At 40.9% G+C, this 16,756-nt stretch overlaps 1 protein-coding gene across 1 annotated transcript in view; it reads right to left on the reverse strand.

Moving 5' to 3' along the window:
* Positions 1–9,120: 9,120 nt before the first annotated feature.
* Positions 9,121–16,756, reverse strand: part of CXADR (CXADR Ig-like cell adhesion molecule) — a 32,903-nt gene continuing 25,267 nt past the window's right edge. Inside the window, exon 8 of the mRNA XM_069024038.1 lies at positions 9,121–9,707. Within this exon, the coding sequence (XP_068880139.1) occupies positions 9,666–9,707 (42 nt within the window). The 3' untranslated portion in view covers positions 9,121–9,665. The remainder of the gene's footprint in view (positions 9,708–16,756) is intronic.

Consider the following 16,756-nt stretch of genomic DNA (forward strand, 5'->3'; position numbering starts at 1 on the left):
AATTATTTCCCCCCAAAAATTGCCCTTTCATTAAATAATTCCTGCAGTTCAAGACTAAAGTGAAACAAAATCAAGTGTCATGAGATTCAGTAAGAGTGCAGAATCTAGTACTTTCTTCATAGTTGTATGTGCCACTTCATTATCATGAATGTATAATATCAAGTCATTAATGCAGGAGTTTTTGCCATGTGATTTTTTCTCTTCAGTTACATAGATTAAGTTAACATTAACTAAAACCATAAGATAAATCAGGATTACAGGAATAGAAGAGTACAGAGGAGATGGAAGGACAGAAATACGTTCAGATTTCAGAAAATTTTGGATTCATGGCTATGACACTTTGCCATATCTCATGAATACACAGGGTGATGGTCCCTGGATGAGGTACAGCAATCATATCAACACTCATTTAAAAAACATTGACATTACTAATTAGCTTGAGGCTGACTTTATGAAGCCTGTCATATTTCTTAGGTAGCTGTATGATATATCCAGCAGAACTGATAATTGGCAAGAAGCAATTAACCACATTTCTCTCTTTGGTGCCTGCCAAAAATATTTTAACTTCCAAATAGCAACAGTTCCAATGAATATAAACAAATGCAAACTCCTCATGGCAGGTTGAGCTGCTTATGTAGTGAATTTGACAGAAATTGATGTTTTCATAATGCACCCAGGTTTGATTGACAGAAATTTCCACAGCACATCCTTTGCACCGCTTTTAATGAAGCTGCAGTTTTCATTCTTAGCTACATCTTGTTGCCTGAGCAACAATGGTTTGGACTTGGCTTTCTTTGTTTCACAATTCTAGTCAAATTAAACAGGGGGAAAAAAAACCAAGCAGCATGGAACTCAGCAAAAAAAGTTCTGTGCTTTTCTAGCCACATCTCCCACAGATTCACTGCCTACCCAAATTGTGCCCCAACAGAAACAAAAAAGAAACAAAAGGGTTCTTGCTGCACAAGTTTAAAGGCACAGAGCTTCAGCAGCATCTCTAAGTTATGGCATTGTTGGCTCTAACAGTGAAGTTGTTTGACAGGGAAAATTGAAAAAAAAAAAAAGAGAAAGGCAGGAAGGTAAAGAGGGGAAAGTGGCCAGCAGGAAAGCAGCAGCAGGGTCCAGGAGGCTTGAGAGGCTCCCTCTCATGCAGCAGTTGGCTGTGATGAGGATGATGAGGCCTTTTTGCCATGCTCTTCCAATAGCACAACGCACCAGTTCTTACCAGCCCAGCAATCACGTCTGGGTCTGCAGTGCACGGGGAGGTTACCTGGCTGAGCGGTCTGAAATGAGTGGCATGAACAAGTTTCACACAGGGTTTCCAAGCAGTTCTCCAGTGGCCAGAGCCTTTCCTCTACTCAGACAGAAGTCAAACTGACAAGCTAAAGACAACCCCAGCCTGAGCTGTGTTTTTGCTTTATAAATCTTATTTTTCAGGGCTTGTATACCAGAACCATGTTGTCATGCCTCAGTTGTTCACAATGAAGACAAGAACTGGAATCTAAGCAAAAGAGCTGTTTCGTTTTTGGGGTTTTTTTTTTCCCCTTTTCGGGAGGGGAGAGTTCAAATGCAGATTTTCTGAAAGTGCTGTTTAACATAACATGCTGTTTGGAAATTAGGCACTTATACCCCAATGAAAGCCTTTCAGAGAAAGCTCTTTACTGAGAAATATGTTAAGCTTGATATTATCTTTCCCATCAGAATAAATTAATTGCACAGAGAGAAAATCAGCCACACTCAAATGCACAGCTTGTTATATCCTATGAATTTCCACTGTGCCTTAAAAACAAGCAACAAACATAACGTGCATTTCCTGCAGTGCTCATTGCTGGATAGAATTCATGCCAATTACAGGGTTATGTTAACATCTCTGGGAAAGCATGAATAATATAAAAGTTGGGAAACACTTTTTTTGCTAAATATTAGCTTACATCCTTCACTTTTAGATAAAGGAAATAACAGTTTGACATCTAGTTGCTGTTACATTAAGTATCCAGCCCTATTCTAGTATTACATAAATGTTAACGTTGTATTAAAGCAAAATCATGTAGTAAAATTGGAAAAAAAAAACCTCAGAGAGTGCATAATTTTAAAATATATACACATAAAATATGTAATATAAATATGCATGGCTATGGATATAACATCTAAAATCCAAGAATAAATAGTATATCGAAAGACGTTTTAAAAATAGAATGAAGAACAGCAACTTTAGCAGAAATGGTCAGACAAGCAATCCTAACTGCTTAAAATTTCAACTGTAAATTCCTTTTATTAAATACATTTTTCCCTGCTCAGCTGTTGTTTTATTGCTGATTCTTATAACAAGCCTCTCTCCAGTGATGCACTCTTGAAATCTCCCTGCTTCTGAACACGCACATTCCCCACACATGAATCATCTCACAGCAGGACAAACCTAATCCTTATTCTTCCGCATGGAAGCACAGTGCCAAGCCAGGCCATTCGGGGGGGGGGGACACGGAAGAGAACCCGACACCACTCTCAGTGCACCATACATCCTTCATCTTCCATACATTTTCTTGCTCCAGGCAACTCGCTGACATGCCAAAATATGGCTTTTTAGTGTAATTCAATAGGACAACAATTTGCTTGTGTACGATGCATTATATGAATGGTAATAGCATTGTTTTAGGTCAAGTAACAGTCAGGCTTACTTTCCAACTAAAAGGATCAGTGGAGTTGATCCTGAGTGGATCCTGATCCCTAGGAGTCAGGGAAAGTGGCTCTGAATCCCATTTTCCCCTTGGTCCCCCAGAGCTCCATTGGCTGTGTCAGCCATTATTCTGCTACTAAATCAAAAAAAGCAAAACATGAGTTTTCCATCCTCCACAGCGGTAGTCAGGGAGTCTGGGAAAGGTGAAAACCCTCACTTTTGCAGAAAACTCTGGCACCACAAGGCATTCAAACCCTCCGGGATCCCTTCCTGGTCCATGCCACCACTGTCCCCTGGCGCTGGGTGGCACGGGAGCCCAGTGCACTCACCTGGCATCTTCCCATCTCTTCCGGCACCCTCAAAAATCTCATGATCAACAAGTCAGAAGGAAGATGAGATTGCCAGATCTCAAGGTTATACACAAAATGCTGACAGGACAAAGGTCCAGTCCCGGGACTGCAGCTTGTCCACCTTGATTCCTTTTTACAGCAGAGTTGTCAGGTTCAGTGCTGTGATCGCAGCCCTGGGGAGCCTGTTCCGTGCCCAACCACCCTTTGGGTGAAGAACCTCTTCCTGATGTCCAACCTAAACCTCCCCTCACAGCTCCAGCTGTTCCCTTGGGTCCTGTCACGGTCTCCACAGAGCAGAGATCAGTGCCTGGCCCTCCCCTTCTCCTCATGAGGAGGGTGTAACTGCAATGAGGTCTCCCCTCAGTCTCCTCCAGGCTGAACAGACCGAGTGACCTCAGCTGCTCCTCACACAGCTTCCCCTCCAGACCCTTCACCATCCTTGTGTCCCTCCTTTGGACACTCTCCAACAGCTTAATGTCTTTTTTTTATATTGTGGTGCCCAAAACTGCACACAGGACTCAAGGTAGTTTCTTTCTTACATGTCTCAAAATTTTTTAAAGAAAGACTAAACTATTACCATTTTCTCTTATCAGCAGTGTAGAAAATTATATTTAACTCTTCATACTACAAATACAGACTTTTTTGTTAGCATTTCCATTTCTTATTACCATACAAACTAGGCCAAGAGCAGCTCCTGCAGAGGTCTGCACAACAGTCATTAGAATGTGTCTTGTGATGTCGGACAGACCCGTTGTTTACCACACCTCTGTTCTACCCAGGTGCTTCTCAACAGCATCTCCTCCTTTTCTGTATCCAGATGGAACAGCTAAAGGCATTACCTACCCACCTTTCTGCTGACAGATCATTCTGCTAGCACAGTAGAAACTGTACACACACACACATCAAATTAACCCCAGCAAAAGCCTACCCAAGCTCATTTAATCCATCCCCATTAGCTTATTGCACTGTAGCCAAAGCAGAGGCCCTAGAATGATAAACAGCCATCAGACACTATCACTGGTCATTGAAAAACAGCACTGAGAGATGATAAAGGATTCCTCTTTAAGAAAAAACAAAATTCAACACAAAAAAACTTGAGCAAAATGTAGGACATCTGCTATGTCCTAGAAAAGTAACCACCCCACCTCCCCAGCCTCCTGCAGCACATGGTCCGGGGTGAGAGACCAAGAGCTCAGAACTGTGTGGCAATTCAAACCTCACAATAGGCCAAGATTTTGATCAGGGGAGAGGCAGAGAACAGAAGCCGCCCCTCAGCTCTGGTTCATCTCTGGGCTAGAACCACGTGGGATGGCAGCCAGCACTACAGAGCATGGTGTCCATGGTTTGGGACTGCATGCTCAAAGCTAATCCAGGGCATAACTGCTACGGACCAATGCTTTGCATGTGGAAGGATTACGACAGGCAGTGCTCACTGTTAAAGACAGTTAATCTTCTAAAATTTTGCTCTAAGGTTTGAAACCATTCTAGCTACTTCTAAACACACCCGTCACAGAAATGCCTAGCTCCTGATTTAAATAATAAAAACATGTATAGAAATTGTGGAATTATGGATTGTAACGTGTGAAACTTTTTTTGTCTGTCATAGGACAGGATTTGGTGTGTCAGTGCTCCCTTTCCCAGTTTCAGCAACTCACTCCTTTGAGGAGTCCTGCAAGGCTTCCATGCACCTCATCTCCATGTCAGTGCATGACATGAGATTAATTAGAATTACTACCTTCTTTTCTGTTAACCTCCAAAACAGGATAATTGGAGTTGATGGAAAAGTCTGATTTCTGGTAAGAGGAAAAAGGTCAGAAGAACATATGTGAAGGGAACACAATTTTTCTGTAAGGACAGCAAATTCTTATTGCATTAATAATGACTCAGTCATGAGGACAGAGAGAAGACATTGTCAAGTTAGATACTCAGAAATGGTAAAATGCAGAAGTGGCCCAGTGTGAATGAAAATGGCATTAATCCCATTATCATATTTTTGCCAGCCCAAACTTTCATAGCTTATGTTGTGATAATTGAAATTAATATCGTTTACTTTGTAAAGACAAATTATTCATGAAGAACATGGTACATACAGCACATTGTAAATATTTTTGCATATTCAGTGTCAGCTCATGTCTAGCTGCCTCCTGAGCATTAATTCAGCCTGCACTGTATTGCAAAATAAATTACTTGAGATTCTTAATGTATCCCATTTTCCTGTAAACAATGAAAGTCGTGTGAGGAATAGAAATGAGCTGGAATGAACAACACTGAAGTTGCAGCTACGTTATATTAACAGTGTTGTTAAAATCCAGTCGGCTGGGTCTCCAGCATGCAGCTTTCAGCAAGCAGTCTTTGAATGTGGCATTGAATTACAGTGAAAGATGCTGGGACTCCCTTTTAAGTAATGATTTCCCTGTTTACCTTCCACATGCTACTGGAGTTGAGATTGAAGTAAGTTATTTCCCTTTGTTTGTGTTTGACCCACCTATATTTTGTCAGTAACTCAGGAGACCTGGAGCCTGCTGAGGGAACTGCAGTGCCAGTCACCCACCTGCAGGGCTGCTGAAGCCAAAGGTGGTTTGCCCACGTGGTTGTTCCACAAGATGCCTTAGGGAGAGACTTGGAATTACTTCAGAGTCACATGAAATAACTGCATACATTTTTTGCAAGCTCATAGTTGATGACAACATCAGCATTATCACCTACCATCTCCTTTAAGTCTTAAAAGGAAAGTGGCAACTGCTGCCAGAGTGCTCTCTCCCAGCACTGACTGGAGCAGGATGCCCTGGGAACATGCTGTGGATACCTATGAACACAAAGGAAGGTTCATACGTGTGGCAGGCAATGGGATGCACATGCAATACAATGCAAACTGTGCATCCTACTCAGAATAAAAGGTTTCTGCACATGGTAGGAAGATAGAGGTGCCTGGAAACACCAGTGCCAAAAGCTGAGGATTCTGCAGCCTTCGAGCACCGCAGCTGAGGATCACCTCTTTTTGAATGCAGACACAATTTGGCTATTTTTTATGGGATCACAGAGCACTGAAGCTGGAAAGCTCCTCTGGAATTTGCCTGGGCCAAGTCCCTGTGCAGATCAGGGCAGTTGAGTGCCTTGGGCCCTTTTAGCCCTGCTGCTGAAAGTTGTTTGTTATCTGCCTTTTTCTTGTACTTTGATCCTTCTTCCCACTTTCACACTGCCTCCTTCCCCTGTTGTCAGCACAAATACCAGTGAAGCTGCCTGCTGAACCGAATGATGAATGTACCCGAGTTCAAACTACACTTCACCATATGTAAGCAATTTTAAACCATATCATGTCTCTGATGTGGCTCACAGCAGCTGCACCAGTGCTTAGGCTGACAAGATAGGAGGGAGCCCAAGGCCAGGAAAGAAGAGTCAAGGCAGGCTGGGCCAAATCTTTCTGCAGCATGCCAAATGCTGCCATTCAAAATGCACACGCCGGAGTCACGGTTTGAGGTTTCTTAATTTTATGCAAACACTTACAAGGATACCACTTCAGACATGGATACAGCTGTAGCAACGTGAAACTGCCTTGCACTGGCACAGCTTCTGAGCCTGTTGCAGCCATACTGCCTGCAGGGCACTGTTTGAATCCAAATCCCCCCCTTGACCATGGGACAGTTCACCTGGTAATCCGCCTGTACCATACGGAGCGTGCGAGACCCCACCAAGGCAGTCTGAGCCCACAGAACCAACCTCGGCAACAACACCGTTTTCCCAAGGTTCCACATGACTGCAAGGCCTGGCCACCACAGAGAAGATCCTGGGAAGGGTGAGAACAGCTGAGCATGACACTGCTCCTCAGACACCCGGCATTATAATGGCTTTTGGAGAAACAGAACTGAAGTGGTCTGACCTAAATGGAGAGAAGGAGCAGCTCGATCTCACTGCTCCCATTTGGTACAACAATGTCGTATGCAAAGATGGAGGGATGGCACTGCAAGTTAATCTGCTTTGCAGCAAAGATAAGCTGCTATAGATGACAATCGGGCTTTGTGACCCTCCAGGTCCAGGCCAGCTGACTTGCATGCCAAACACCACACAAGATTCTGTTGGGTGTGGACAGGAGCACAGCTACCAAACAAACACACACATGCTTAAACTCTCCTGTAACAAGCAAGCCCTGGCAAGAAGTGAAGTATGTGAAATGCACTACTTCCCCTCATTTAATAGTGTTGGCACAAGAGTCAGGGAATTTTCCACCTGCTAACCATGTGTGACCAAGCTGTTCTATGTAATAGAAAGGATAAATGGTTGACAAAATAACCCATACTGAGTAAAAACTTCCCGTCATATCTCCAACCAGTCCTAAACAGCCATCTGGTCACAATAATCTACAACCCCCAGGCTTCATCATCATATCTTTCAAGCCTGAAGAAGGTGGCAGAGAACAGACTGAGAGTGAGAATAAATCTTCAGACTTTCTGAATGGCATCAGACAAGCTTTCAAACCTGCGTCCTGCTTACACCACAGCAACATAAAGTTAACAGACTTGGTGACCTCAGGCAGGGTTGACTTCTGGACTAACTACCCAACACACAGCACCTTCAGAAAAACTCAGTATCTGGACATCTGGTAAGAACATGGGTATTAGCCAAGCAGCTCCTTAGAGAGATGACAGGGAAGTTTTAGAGTAACTAATTTCTTGGTAAAAAAAAATAATGCAAATTTCTTTGCAAAATTGACACACGTTTACCTTCAATAACAGCAATTGTACTTTTTTTTTTTTTACTTACAATATATACCTATTAATTTAGACAGGAATTTAAGTACCAAAAAAGTTTATTTCACTTATTCCTTTAAGAACGTACTTTGGTGCAGCAAGCTTTGCAAATTTTTCTGCAGAAAAGGAGTTCTACGAGATTCACTTTTTAAACAAAAGTAAAAGCTTGCACAATTACTCCCACCTTTCTCCTACCTTCTTAAACACCAGCAATGAAACACTTAGATGATGGTGATCACTGAGGGCAGAAAAAGACACTTACTCATCTTATATGGAGCACACCGTAGTAAAAAAGGTAAATTCTGTCTACAAATCATTACACTACAGAACATTCACTAAACAGAACAGGCAATTGCTGCTTCTTGACAAGGCAACTTTCATACTGATCCCAGTGGAATTTTACCCTTATTAATTACTTGCCAGATTCACTCAGAGACAAGTTTAGGCAGCATGGAGTCAAAGGAGAGAATGCGGAATGAAATATTTTGGCATAAAAACAAGTGTTTCTTAAAGGCAAAGTATCTTTTCTGTAATTACAACATTGAACTTAGATTTGGAACAATTTTATTTAAATTGGCTACTTGAACCTGTGATAGTTAGAAATCCTCCATGCTTCCATTTTTCTCAGGAAGTTATTCCTATTTCCTTAGATGGTTTTACTCAACTATTCGTGTGCAGTGACAAAACTACTTAAATGGAACTTTTGCTTGATAGTGTCTGAGTTTTTTCTAGAATTAGCTGTGCTCCCCTCAAAAACAGAAGCAGAAATAATTTAATAATTTTTCAGCATTATAACCACCAGTTTCACAATGGATTATGTGGTTGCCTTCAGACCACAGCATAACACATGCCCCTAGATTAAGGTTTAAATTAATATCTATGTATTTACAATAGTTAGAAACCAGCACCAGTATTTCTCAAGAGCACAGATGGATGTAGTTAAAGACAGGTTTGAGTCTGCATATGCTCACTGCTACTGCTTAAATTCTGTGTGTCCTTCAGTGTGCTCTGATTTACGTGGACTGTGACAGGTAATGACTTACCAAAAATGCCCAAGTATCAGCGGAGTACCAGGCTCCAAAAATTAATTTAGTAAATTCCAGTCCATTAGATCAGATTACAGTAGTCTCACTCTTACATGGTTAAGTAGATTAATATTTTCATTAGGAAATCAGTATCCAAAGTCTCCACACTACAGGAGGCAACGGGGACCCCGTAACCAGCCTGGTTTAAAGATGACACTCTTCTTCCCTCTGGACTCCTGCATGGTAAACTGTGGAGCAGGAGGAATAAGGAAGTGCCCAGACATGGATTACCACACCACCTGCATTAACAGATTATACTGAAGCATGTGTTAACTGTAACATTCAAGTATATTTTATTTAGTGTTATAAAATATATACAATCTCAAAACACAATGCATTTTGCACACAGTTTGTAAACCCTCATGGGTATCAGTACAGCATTCAATAGATGACACGCCTCCTATGAAATCAGCAGACCAGAAAGCTTGGAAAACCCAAAACTACTCTATTTCAGATTACAATCTCTTTAACACCCTGCTGCTTAAGGCTATATTTCTGCTACCTGAGTTGATTTTGTTAACTTCACAATTTTTTGCATCTCCAGGAAGTGGGTGTGGGAAGCAGAGAGGAGTAATGGTGCACACTTTTCAAAACACAAAAGTAGTAAGAAAAACATCAGGAGTGGCTTTGTAAACTTTGCATTAAAAATATGAAAAAGAAAAAATTTGGTACTTACAAAACTGAATACAGCCTACTTAAAAATCTTGAATCTAAAGTGAGATCAAGTAAAAAAAACCAGCACTTCATTTCATAATGTACTTCAGTTTCACCATACTGGAAAGTCATGCAAAAACTGATGCCTGTTTCTTCATGTTTATACCACTGTTATGTCACCAATCTTGTGTGCGATGTCATACTACAAAAAGAAAGAATATCATTAATCTATATGAAGAGGAGGGTAGATACTGTAATATACAGTAATTAAAAGCACTATTCAGATCATCACCCAACTTGTGGTCATTCGGATTAGGGTTTATACCAGTGTCTGACAGCAAAGAGATGCAGTGGTGCAGCAAATTGAAACTTCATTTATCAGTGGACTATAAATAACTGTAAGTTTAACTTGACAGGAATTTTTCAGTATCTCATGAGTTTCCCAGTGCATACCTACTGCATTGCACTTTTAAAGAACCTGTCAAAATCCACTCTTTCCCAAGTTTCATACCAGTAACTTGGATTGTCACAGAACCACACAGTTTTGCTGCTTACTTCTATGAACACTCAGTTTTCTCAAAGTGCCTCATCCCAACCTGCACACTTGCTCATTTCACCATTTCCTTAGAAGTCAGCTCCAGTTCCTTGACTATTGTTACTGACTTATCTGGGGATGTTTTGTAAAAAGATAATAAAAAGTAATTCTTTGTTCCAGTTACAGTTCTCTATCAGCTCTGTATTCTTTGACTTCATATTCTAGACTGGTATTGTTAGAAAAATGATAACTCAGCATTTTTGCCACAACTCCGTGTTACAAAACGCACTTTCGACATGCTGCCTGTACCTAAACACTGCTGACAGTCACCAATATTAATTCTGCAAAAATACACCAGAAAACAACTCTTCCTAGCTAATAATCCATGAATGTATATGGATGTACTGTGTTTACTAGAAACATCTCATTTTATTTCCTAATTTCAGCCTTTGTATAGTTACACCCATCCTCACAGATTTTTAAGACGTGCCTCAATGCCACAATAGTTTCTCTGTAAGACCAGTAATTAAAACAACTGACTCAGGCTATTTCTGCAACATCTCACTTTCTTCCTTGCACACTGTCACACTGCAATTAGAATTACACATCAAATGGAATCCTGCAGTTGCACGTAACAGTAAAAGGAACCGAGTGCTTTCCCTAAACTTTGCTTGGAAGTGTAACTCAAATCAGCATCAAGTTCTGCTTGGCATGAAATCAGGACCTTTGGCTTCTTTCTATTTCAAGCTGTTACCTGGCATGAGAACCTGCAGTACAACTTCATTCTGGCTATTTTTCACATAATTATTCTTGTGGGCAATATTAAGAGGTGCATTAACTGGGACTGAGCAATGAGGCCAGAAGCGTCCTTTCTGTATTCCTGTCTTTTCACCATGGATTGCACAGCGCTCCTATTTCCCACCTCTTGCATTAGTAGTTCTCAAGTTAATAATTAGCAAACACACACCTTCTAAAGTTTAGGCTGCTCCCCACGTAGTTCATCCTATCCCATTCTACTGGAAGAGCCTGAAGAAACAGTGCTCTTGCACTCCAAAACATTTATAAATCCAGCTTTTCTCAGGGATACGGCCGGAGTGCAAGCAGGGGTTCATGTAATGACATCTCTCCATCAAGCACACCCTCTTTGCTGCATTTCATGAGTGAACCAAGACACAATTAGCATACCCTGCTTATGGAGAAAATTCTGCTGTGTGGCACACAGAGATGAGCTGGGATGGGGGGAGAGTTCTTGATACCCCAATTGTTTGGAAAAGCAAATGATTTTTAAAATCTGATACTTAAATGAGCTAGAAAGGCAAAACAGAACAAATACAACACAATCTGTTCTCCCTTGCCTGCACTGCCCTGATACTTTCCATCTTGATTTTCTTTTCCTTTCCTTCTCATCCAAGCACATCTCTAGCAATAAAAAAAAATTATTAAAATAATGAAAAATGCAGTCTGGCAAGTGAACCTTAGCATGCAGCTAGAGGCTGTTCATGCAGCTGTAATAAAGAAAAAACAAATAATAAAAAAGGAAAAAATAAAACACCCCTTAGTGTTCTAACTCATAAACAAGATGTGGTAAGTCCCTTGGATTGTGCAAGGAAAACTATCAGTTAATAAGAAACTACTGTCTGCCCAGGTGCTTGCAATCATAACCCTATTAAGTTTAAGCTGGAAAACTAGGGGCCAGTCTGAAATACACTGTATGAAATGTAGTTTAAAGTGCCTAATGCCTAAAGCAGAGGCGAGTAAAACTGATTAGGAACAAAAAAAGATGATAGAAAGTGACAGTAAAAAGAATGACCCTCCACAAAAGCGTGATCAAAAGCAACATACCACACTCAGAAAAAAGGAGAAACCTGCCTAAAACTCTGTCCTGCTCCAGTTGTGAAATCCATACCCCAGTCAGGAATAAAAAGGCAGCATGTGATAGAAAGAGGAAGGTCAGGAACCAACGTAAGTAGGAAGCTGTAGGCAGAGGGAAAGTGTACAAAACACTAGACGCAGATAATCTGTTACTGACAGGGCCAGTGATGCCAAGAAGGAGCTTTCCACCTTTCTGGTTATATCTCAGCCTGTCACACACAGGGTTAGACACCTCCAAGGTCAGTAATGGTGAAGGAAACACTCAACACATCTGGAGTCTGTATTTCCATCATCTCACTCTGAGAATACCTTTAAAGACACCTGCAGTGAGCAGCAGGGAAAGGGTGGTGAGGGAGTATCAAGTGACCCAGTGGAGTGGTGAGGACACTTCCCCTCACATTGGCAATGGGCTTTGGGGGATCTTTCACCCTCAAGAAGCTCCCTAATGGGATCTGCTCTACAATTATTTTTCCTACAACCTGAAATACTCAAGGATCACCAGAAGTACTGGAAGAGTGACTGCTGTCAGGACAGAATTAAAAAACAGGACGTAGAAGATGGTCTCATCAAGATAACTATGTTTAAATATATGTATTTCAAAATTTCCTAAGATTATGAAAGAAATGGAAAAAAGTACTAGAGGGGCACCCGGTGAAGACTGAAAAGATTTGCCAAGGATAGCTTTAAAGACAAATGACAGTGCAATGGGAAACTCTAGTTCCAAAAGTCATGAAGAGTCAACAGAACACTCCATTCTACCAGCTATAAGAGATGATGAATGAGGAGGAAATGTCAATGTCAACAGAAAATAAAAAAAATAAAAAAAAAACATCATGCAGCTAAGTCATGACAGAGCCAGGACATCAACCCTAATTCTCCATGTCTTTAATCAGTCCTCTGCCTTGGGATTCTTTTGTTATTGTTTTTATTGCTGATGAGCGAGCTTCTGCCAGCCATGTCATGCATTAAGGATGTCCTCACCCTCCTTGCACGTTCAGCAATTTTCCCCCCATATACAAACCACAAAGCCAGCAGCTAATGAACCAGCTCATGTGGTTGGCACAGACATGAGATGTTGTCAGAATTAAATTCACATGTATAACGTAACGACCCAATTTTCACTGTCAGTTGAAATCCCAGCTTGCTCAGGTAACACCAGGGGCAGGGAAATCATGCTAATTTCTAATAGGCAACAAAAGGGACTGTTGAGCATACAGGCTCTAACCCTCCTTCGAGTCCTTTCATCTAGGAATAATGGATTTTAGTGAGTTGGTTGAGATTCCTGCCTGCCCACCCAGTTGAGATGTGCATAGATCATACTTAAAGAAATACATGTAAAATACTTCAAAGTAGCAACATAACCTTGATTTCAAAACCACAGAATTGGTGTTTAGAACTTTGATGCCTTTCAAGTATGCAAGTCTAGCAAGATCAGAGCTGTAGGTTATCTGCACAAGAATCACAATTTTCATTGTCTTGCTACTAAAGGAAAACCAACAGACACATTGATGATCGAGCTGAGGATTTTTTTCCCTAAGTGAGCTGCACATGAAGAACCATCATTGGTGACCTTAACTTCAGTCTGAAGAATATTAACATTTTAATGAGTAGCTCTAAGCTCTGGTCCATACTAGGAAATTGGGCAATAGTTACACCTATTTTTTTGGTAAATAAAAGGGATGTAGAAGTATGACTTCAATCCTAGCACCAGATAATATAAATATAGTGTTTCTCATCACAACTGTTAAAACCTATCAAAAACTACATTCATAACTCAACTGTACATTTCTAGAGCTTTTTATTAGAACTTATTAAAAAAAAAGGTTTAACTGATTATTAACTCAATTATTAACTCAATTATTTTCCTGAGTAAACAATGAGGAAATAACCACCTGGCACCTTAGAAGGTTCCTCAGCTTTCTGCTGGAAAACACTCCTAGCAAGTCACTGTAGAGCACTGTACGGTCGGTCACATTTGGGCACACAGAGATGGGGACAGAGGCTGCCAAAGCATCAGCTGTGGGGGACACTCATAATTCCCAAACAACATTTATTGCTCGGTTTCCATACAAAGCATTCATATTTAGTCATAATTTTTTCCAAGTGGGCTGGAGACAGTACAGGAATCCACAGCATTGTTTTGTTTTTTGAAGTTCCATATTTTAAACACAGTGAGTTTTCCCATCTTAAATAGGGATACCAGGTCATTAAATCAAATATACTACCTAAAGAGGTCATCCAAACCACAACTCAAGTCCAAAGCAAAAGATATTGCAATGCCCAAGCAACTTCACTTTGAATTGCAGACTACAAGGATGAAACCAGGGCAAGATCAAACAGTTCATTTCAAGCTGTGTCCTTTCAGTAAGTCTGAATTTTTCTCATGTACCAACAAGAAAGAGGGAAGAATATGTGAAAATAAACTAATTGCAAGCTTTATTTTATATTTTACAGCTGAGATGAACTGTTTCTGGTCTTGACAGTTACAGGATTGGAAGTGACATGGAAGGGCATTTTATTTATCTGGAGAAGAAGTGCAGTGCTAGCAGCTACAACATAAGCTTTTTGACATGTTTCGCAAACCACCAGCTGTGCCCCAGAATTGGCATCTTCTCTAGCAGTCAAAACAATTCAGTAGTCTTAAGTATTCCCACCAGGTGCCTTTATTCCTGGTCTAAGGTATTGGCTTCCCTCCCACCTGAGCTATTGTACTGGGAAAGAGAAATCTTAAATTAATTTTATCTTGATCTCCTACAGCTAAGTAAGGCATAGCACGAGTGTTTTGACTTCAGCAAATAGTTTCTTTGAAACACGACCCACTCAGCTGCCTGAGGAGTCATCTGTGAGTGGCTGGGGCTGCAATCAGAGCCCTTAAATATCTGGAACAAATGCTCCACTGCACACTTTAACTTCCTTAAAATCTGACTAATCCCCACTGATGTTTCACAGGTAAGATATTACCAAGTGGCACAAAATAGTGAGATTCAGATCCCTGGATGGAATAATAGTTTCAATTACAAATCGCTGAGCAGGACAAGTAACAGGCTATAAAGAGGTGTTACTTCACTTGTACTGGCCACAAGAAACAAAAGCTCAAGCTGCTTTCCTACTCACACAGAACTTGGCATAATTGGAAACTATTTACTAATGGTACTAAATTACTTTTATAGCTCTTTACCATCTGATTCAGTACTTCTTCATAGCAAATTCTAACCCAAGTGACCACCACACTCCTGGAGATGTTTGTGCCCAGACCACCAAAAAGCTGAGCTGTCACCGTTTGCCCTGTCTGGGCTGTTCAGGAGAATCTACACTTTCTTCTGCTTCTTTATACAGTACTGTTAGTAATATAACCAAAGCCAGTACATGCAGAAATTATGGATGGTAGGCACAGTACAAGGCTCTGCAATTTAAGCAGTGAGGTATGCTGGCTACAAAAGCAACTCTAAATGCAAAAAAGTTCTGCAGACTCTGAAAACCCCTAAGCCAGATGTTGCTGGAGACCAGAGCTGGGAAAGGCTTCAAGAAGTTGGAAAGTTCATGCATGTTTCCAGAATCCACATTCCTGAAACAAAACTCCCCAGAAACTGATCAGACTCACTGCTTTCCTCTCCCTGCTTTGCAATTAGGAAAAATTCTCTAGGAAAGAGAGTACAATACCCTTCAGGTACAGCACTCAACTTCTGCCCTGCCTGCAGCTCCCAGAGCCACAGCAGCCAGCCCTGGAAGTGGGACAACTGTCAAGGCATCACACAGCTCCCTGCACTTCCCAGTGGACACACTGCCTCCAGAGGTTTTTCCCTCAAGAAAAAATTAGATTACCAAAGATAAAATGATGTGCTTTCAGATGTTAATGTCTCTTCTAATATTGCCACTTTTTAAAACTGTTACATAATCAAGTTGTGTAACCAACAAGCTCGACTTCCTTACAAAGATGCTCCCCTCCCTCCATCCATCAACCCTGGAATCATGCAGGGTTCCTGTATGAATTGCACTGCTTTGTTCCCCAAATAATAGGATACAATTGTCCTTCATCTATTTCTCTAGACAGCATGGACCAAAAGAAACTTCACTAAAAATGAGGACCCAAATAGCAGCTGCTGCCACTAAATGCTACTGACTTTGCATATCCAAAGCAACCTGGACCAGTGCTTCAACAGCTGAAAGCTGAAGTCTTCAAAATACCAACTTACAAGGGTGACACTAACTTTGATTTCCAACTATAGGAAAATCAAAGGATACTTAAAGGCCCCCTATTTCCAGAAACTTGACTTTGAATGGAAGTAAGAAGCAGGGACAACACAATCCTCCAGGCCAGTTTTCTGCCAGAGTGGTTATTTTATAAAATTAAAGGTTCATTCTCTTCTCCTGGTAGCTGTGCCTGCACCATTCTGCAAAAAGCCCAGAGCAAATTAAGAAAAGCAACAGAATCATCATAACTCAAGTACACACATTATTTTTATATTTAGATGCAAGTCTTCATGTTTTGAGCAATCACCTACGGTCATACACAAGTGAAAGGTACTTTTAGAATAAGCTGAGATTTGGAAAGGTAGGCAACATTCATAGCTTTGTTTCATCCTACTCTTACTTCTGCTACTTAATCAGCTATTTTCTTTACAAACTCTTCCACTTTATGAATTTTACAGAAACAAGGAAACAAGGCTAAGTTGCTGTCCTTACCTGCTTTCTGAAAGAGCCTAGCAATTAATTGCCTATCAGTATTACCACAGAGCTTTGAAAGAACTCAAGCTGCTCTATCAGGGAAACAAATTTGAGATAGTAAGCTCAAAGAAACAGCCAAGATGTTCAGAGAAACAAACAAACAGCCAGACAGACCTTTT

The sequence above is a fragment of the Aphelocoma coerulescens genome, chromosome 1, assembly GCF_041296385.1.
Source record: "Aphelocoma coerulescens isolate FSJ_1873_10779 chromosome 1, UR_Acoe_1.0, whole genome shotgun sequence".
Lineage (NCBI taxonomy): Eukaryota > Metazoa > Chordata > Aves > Passeriformes > Corvidae > Aphelocoma > Aphelocoma coerulescens.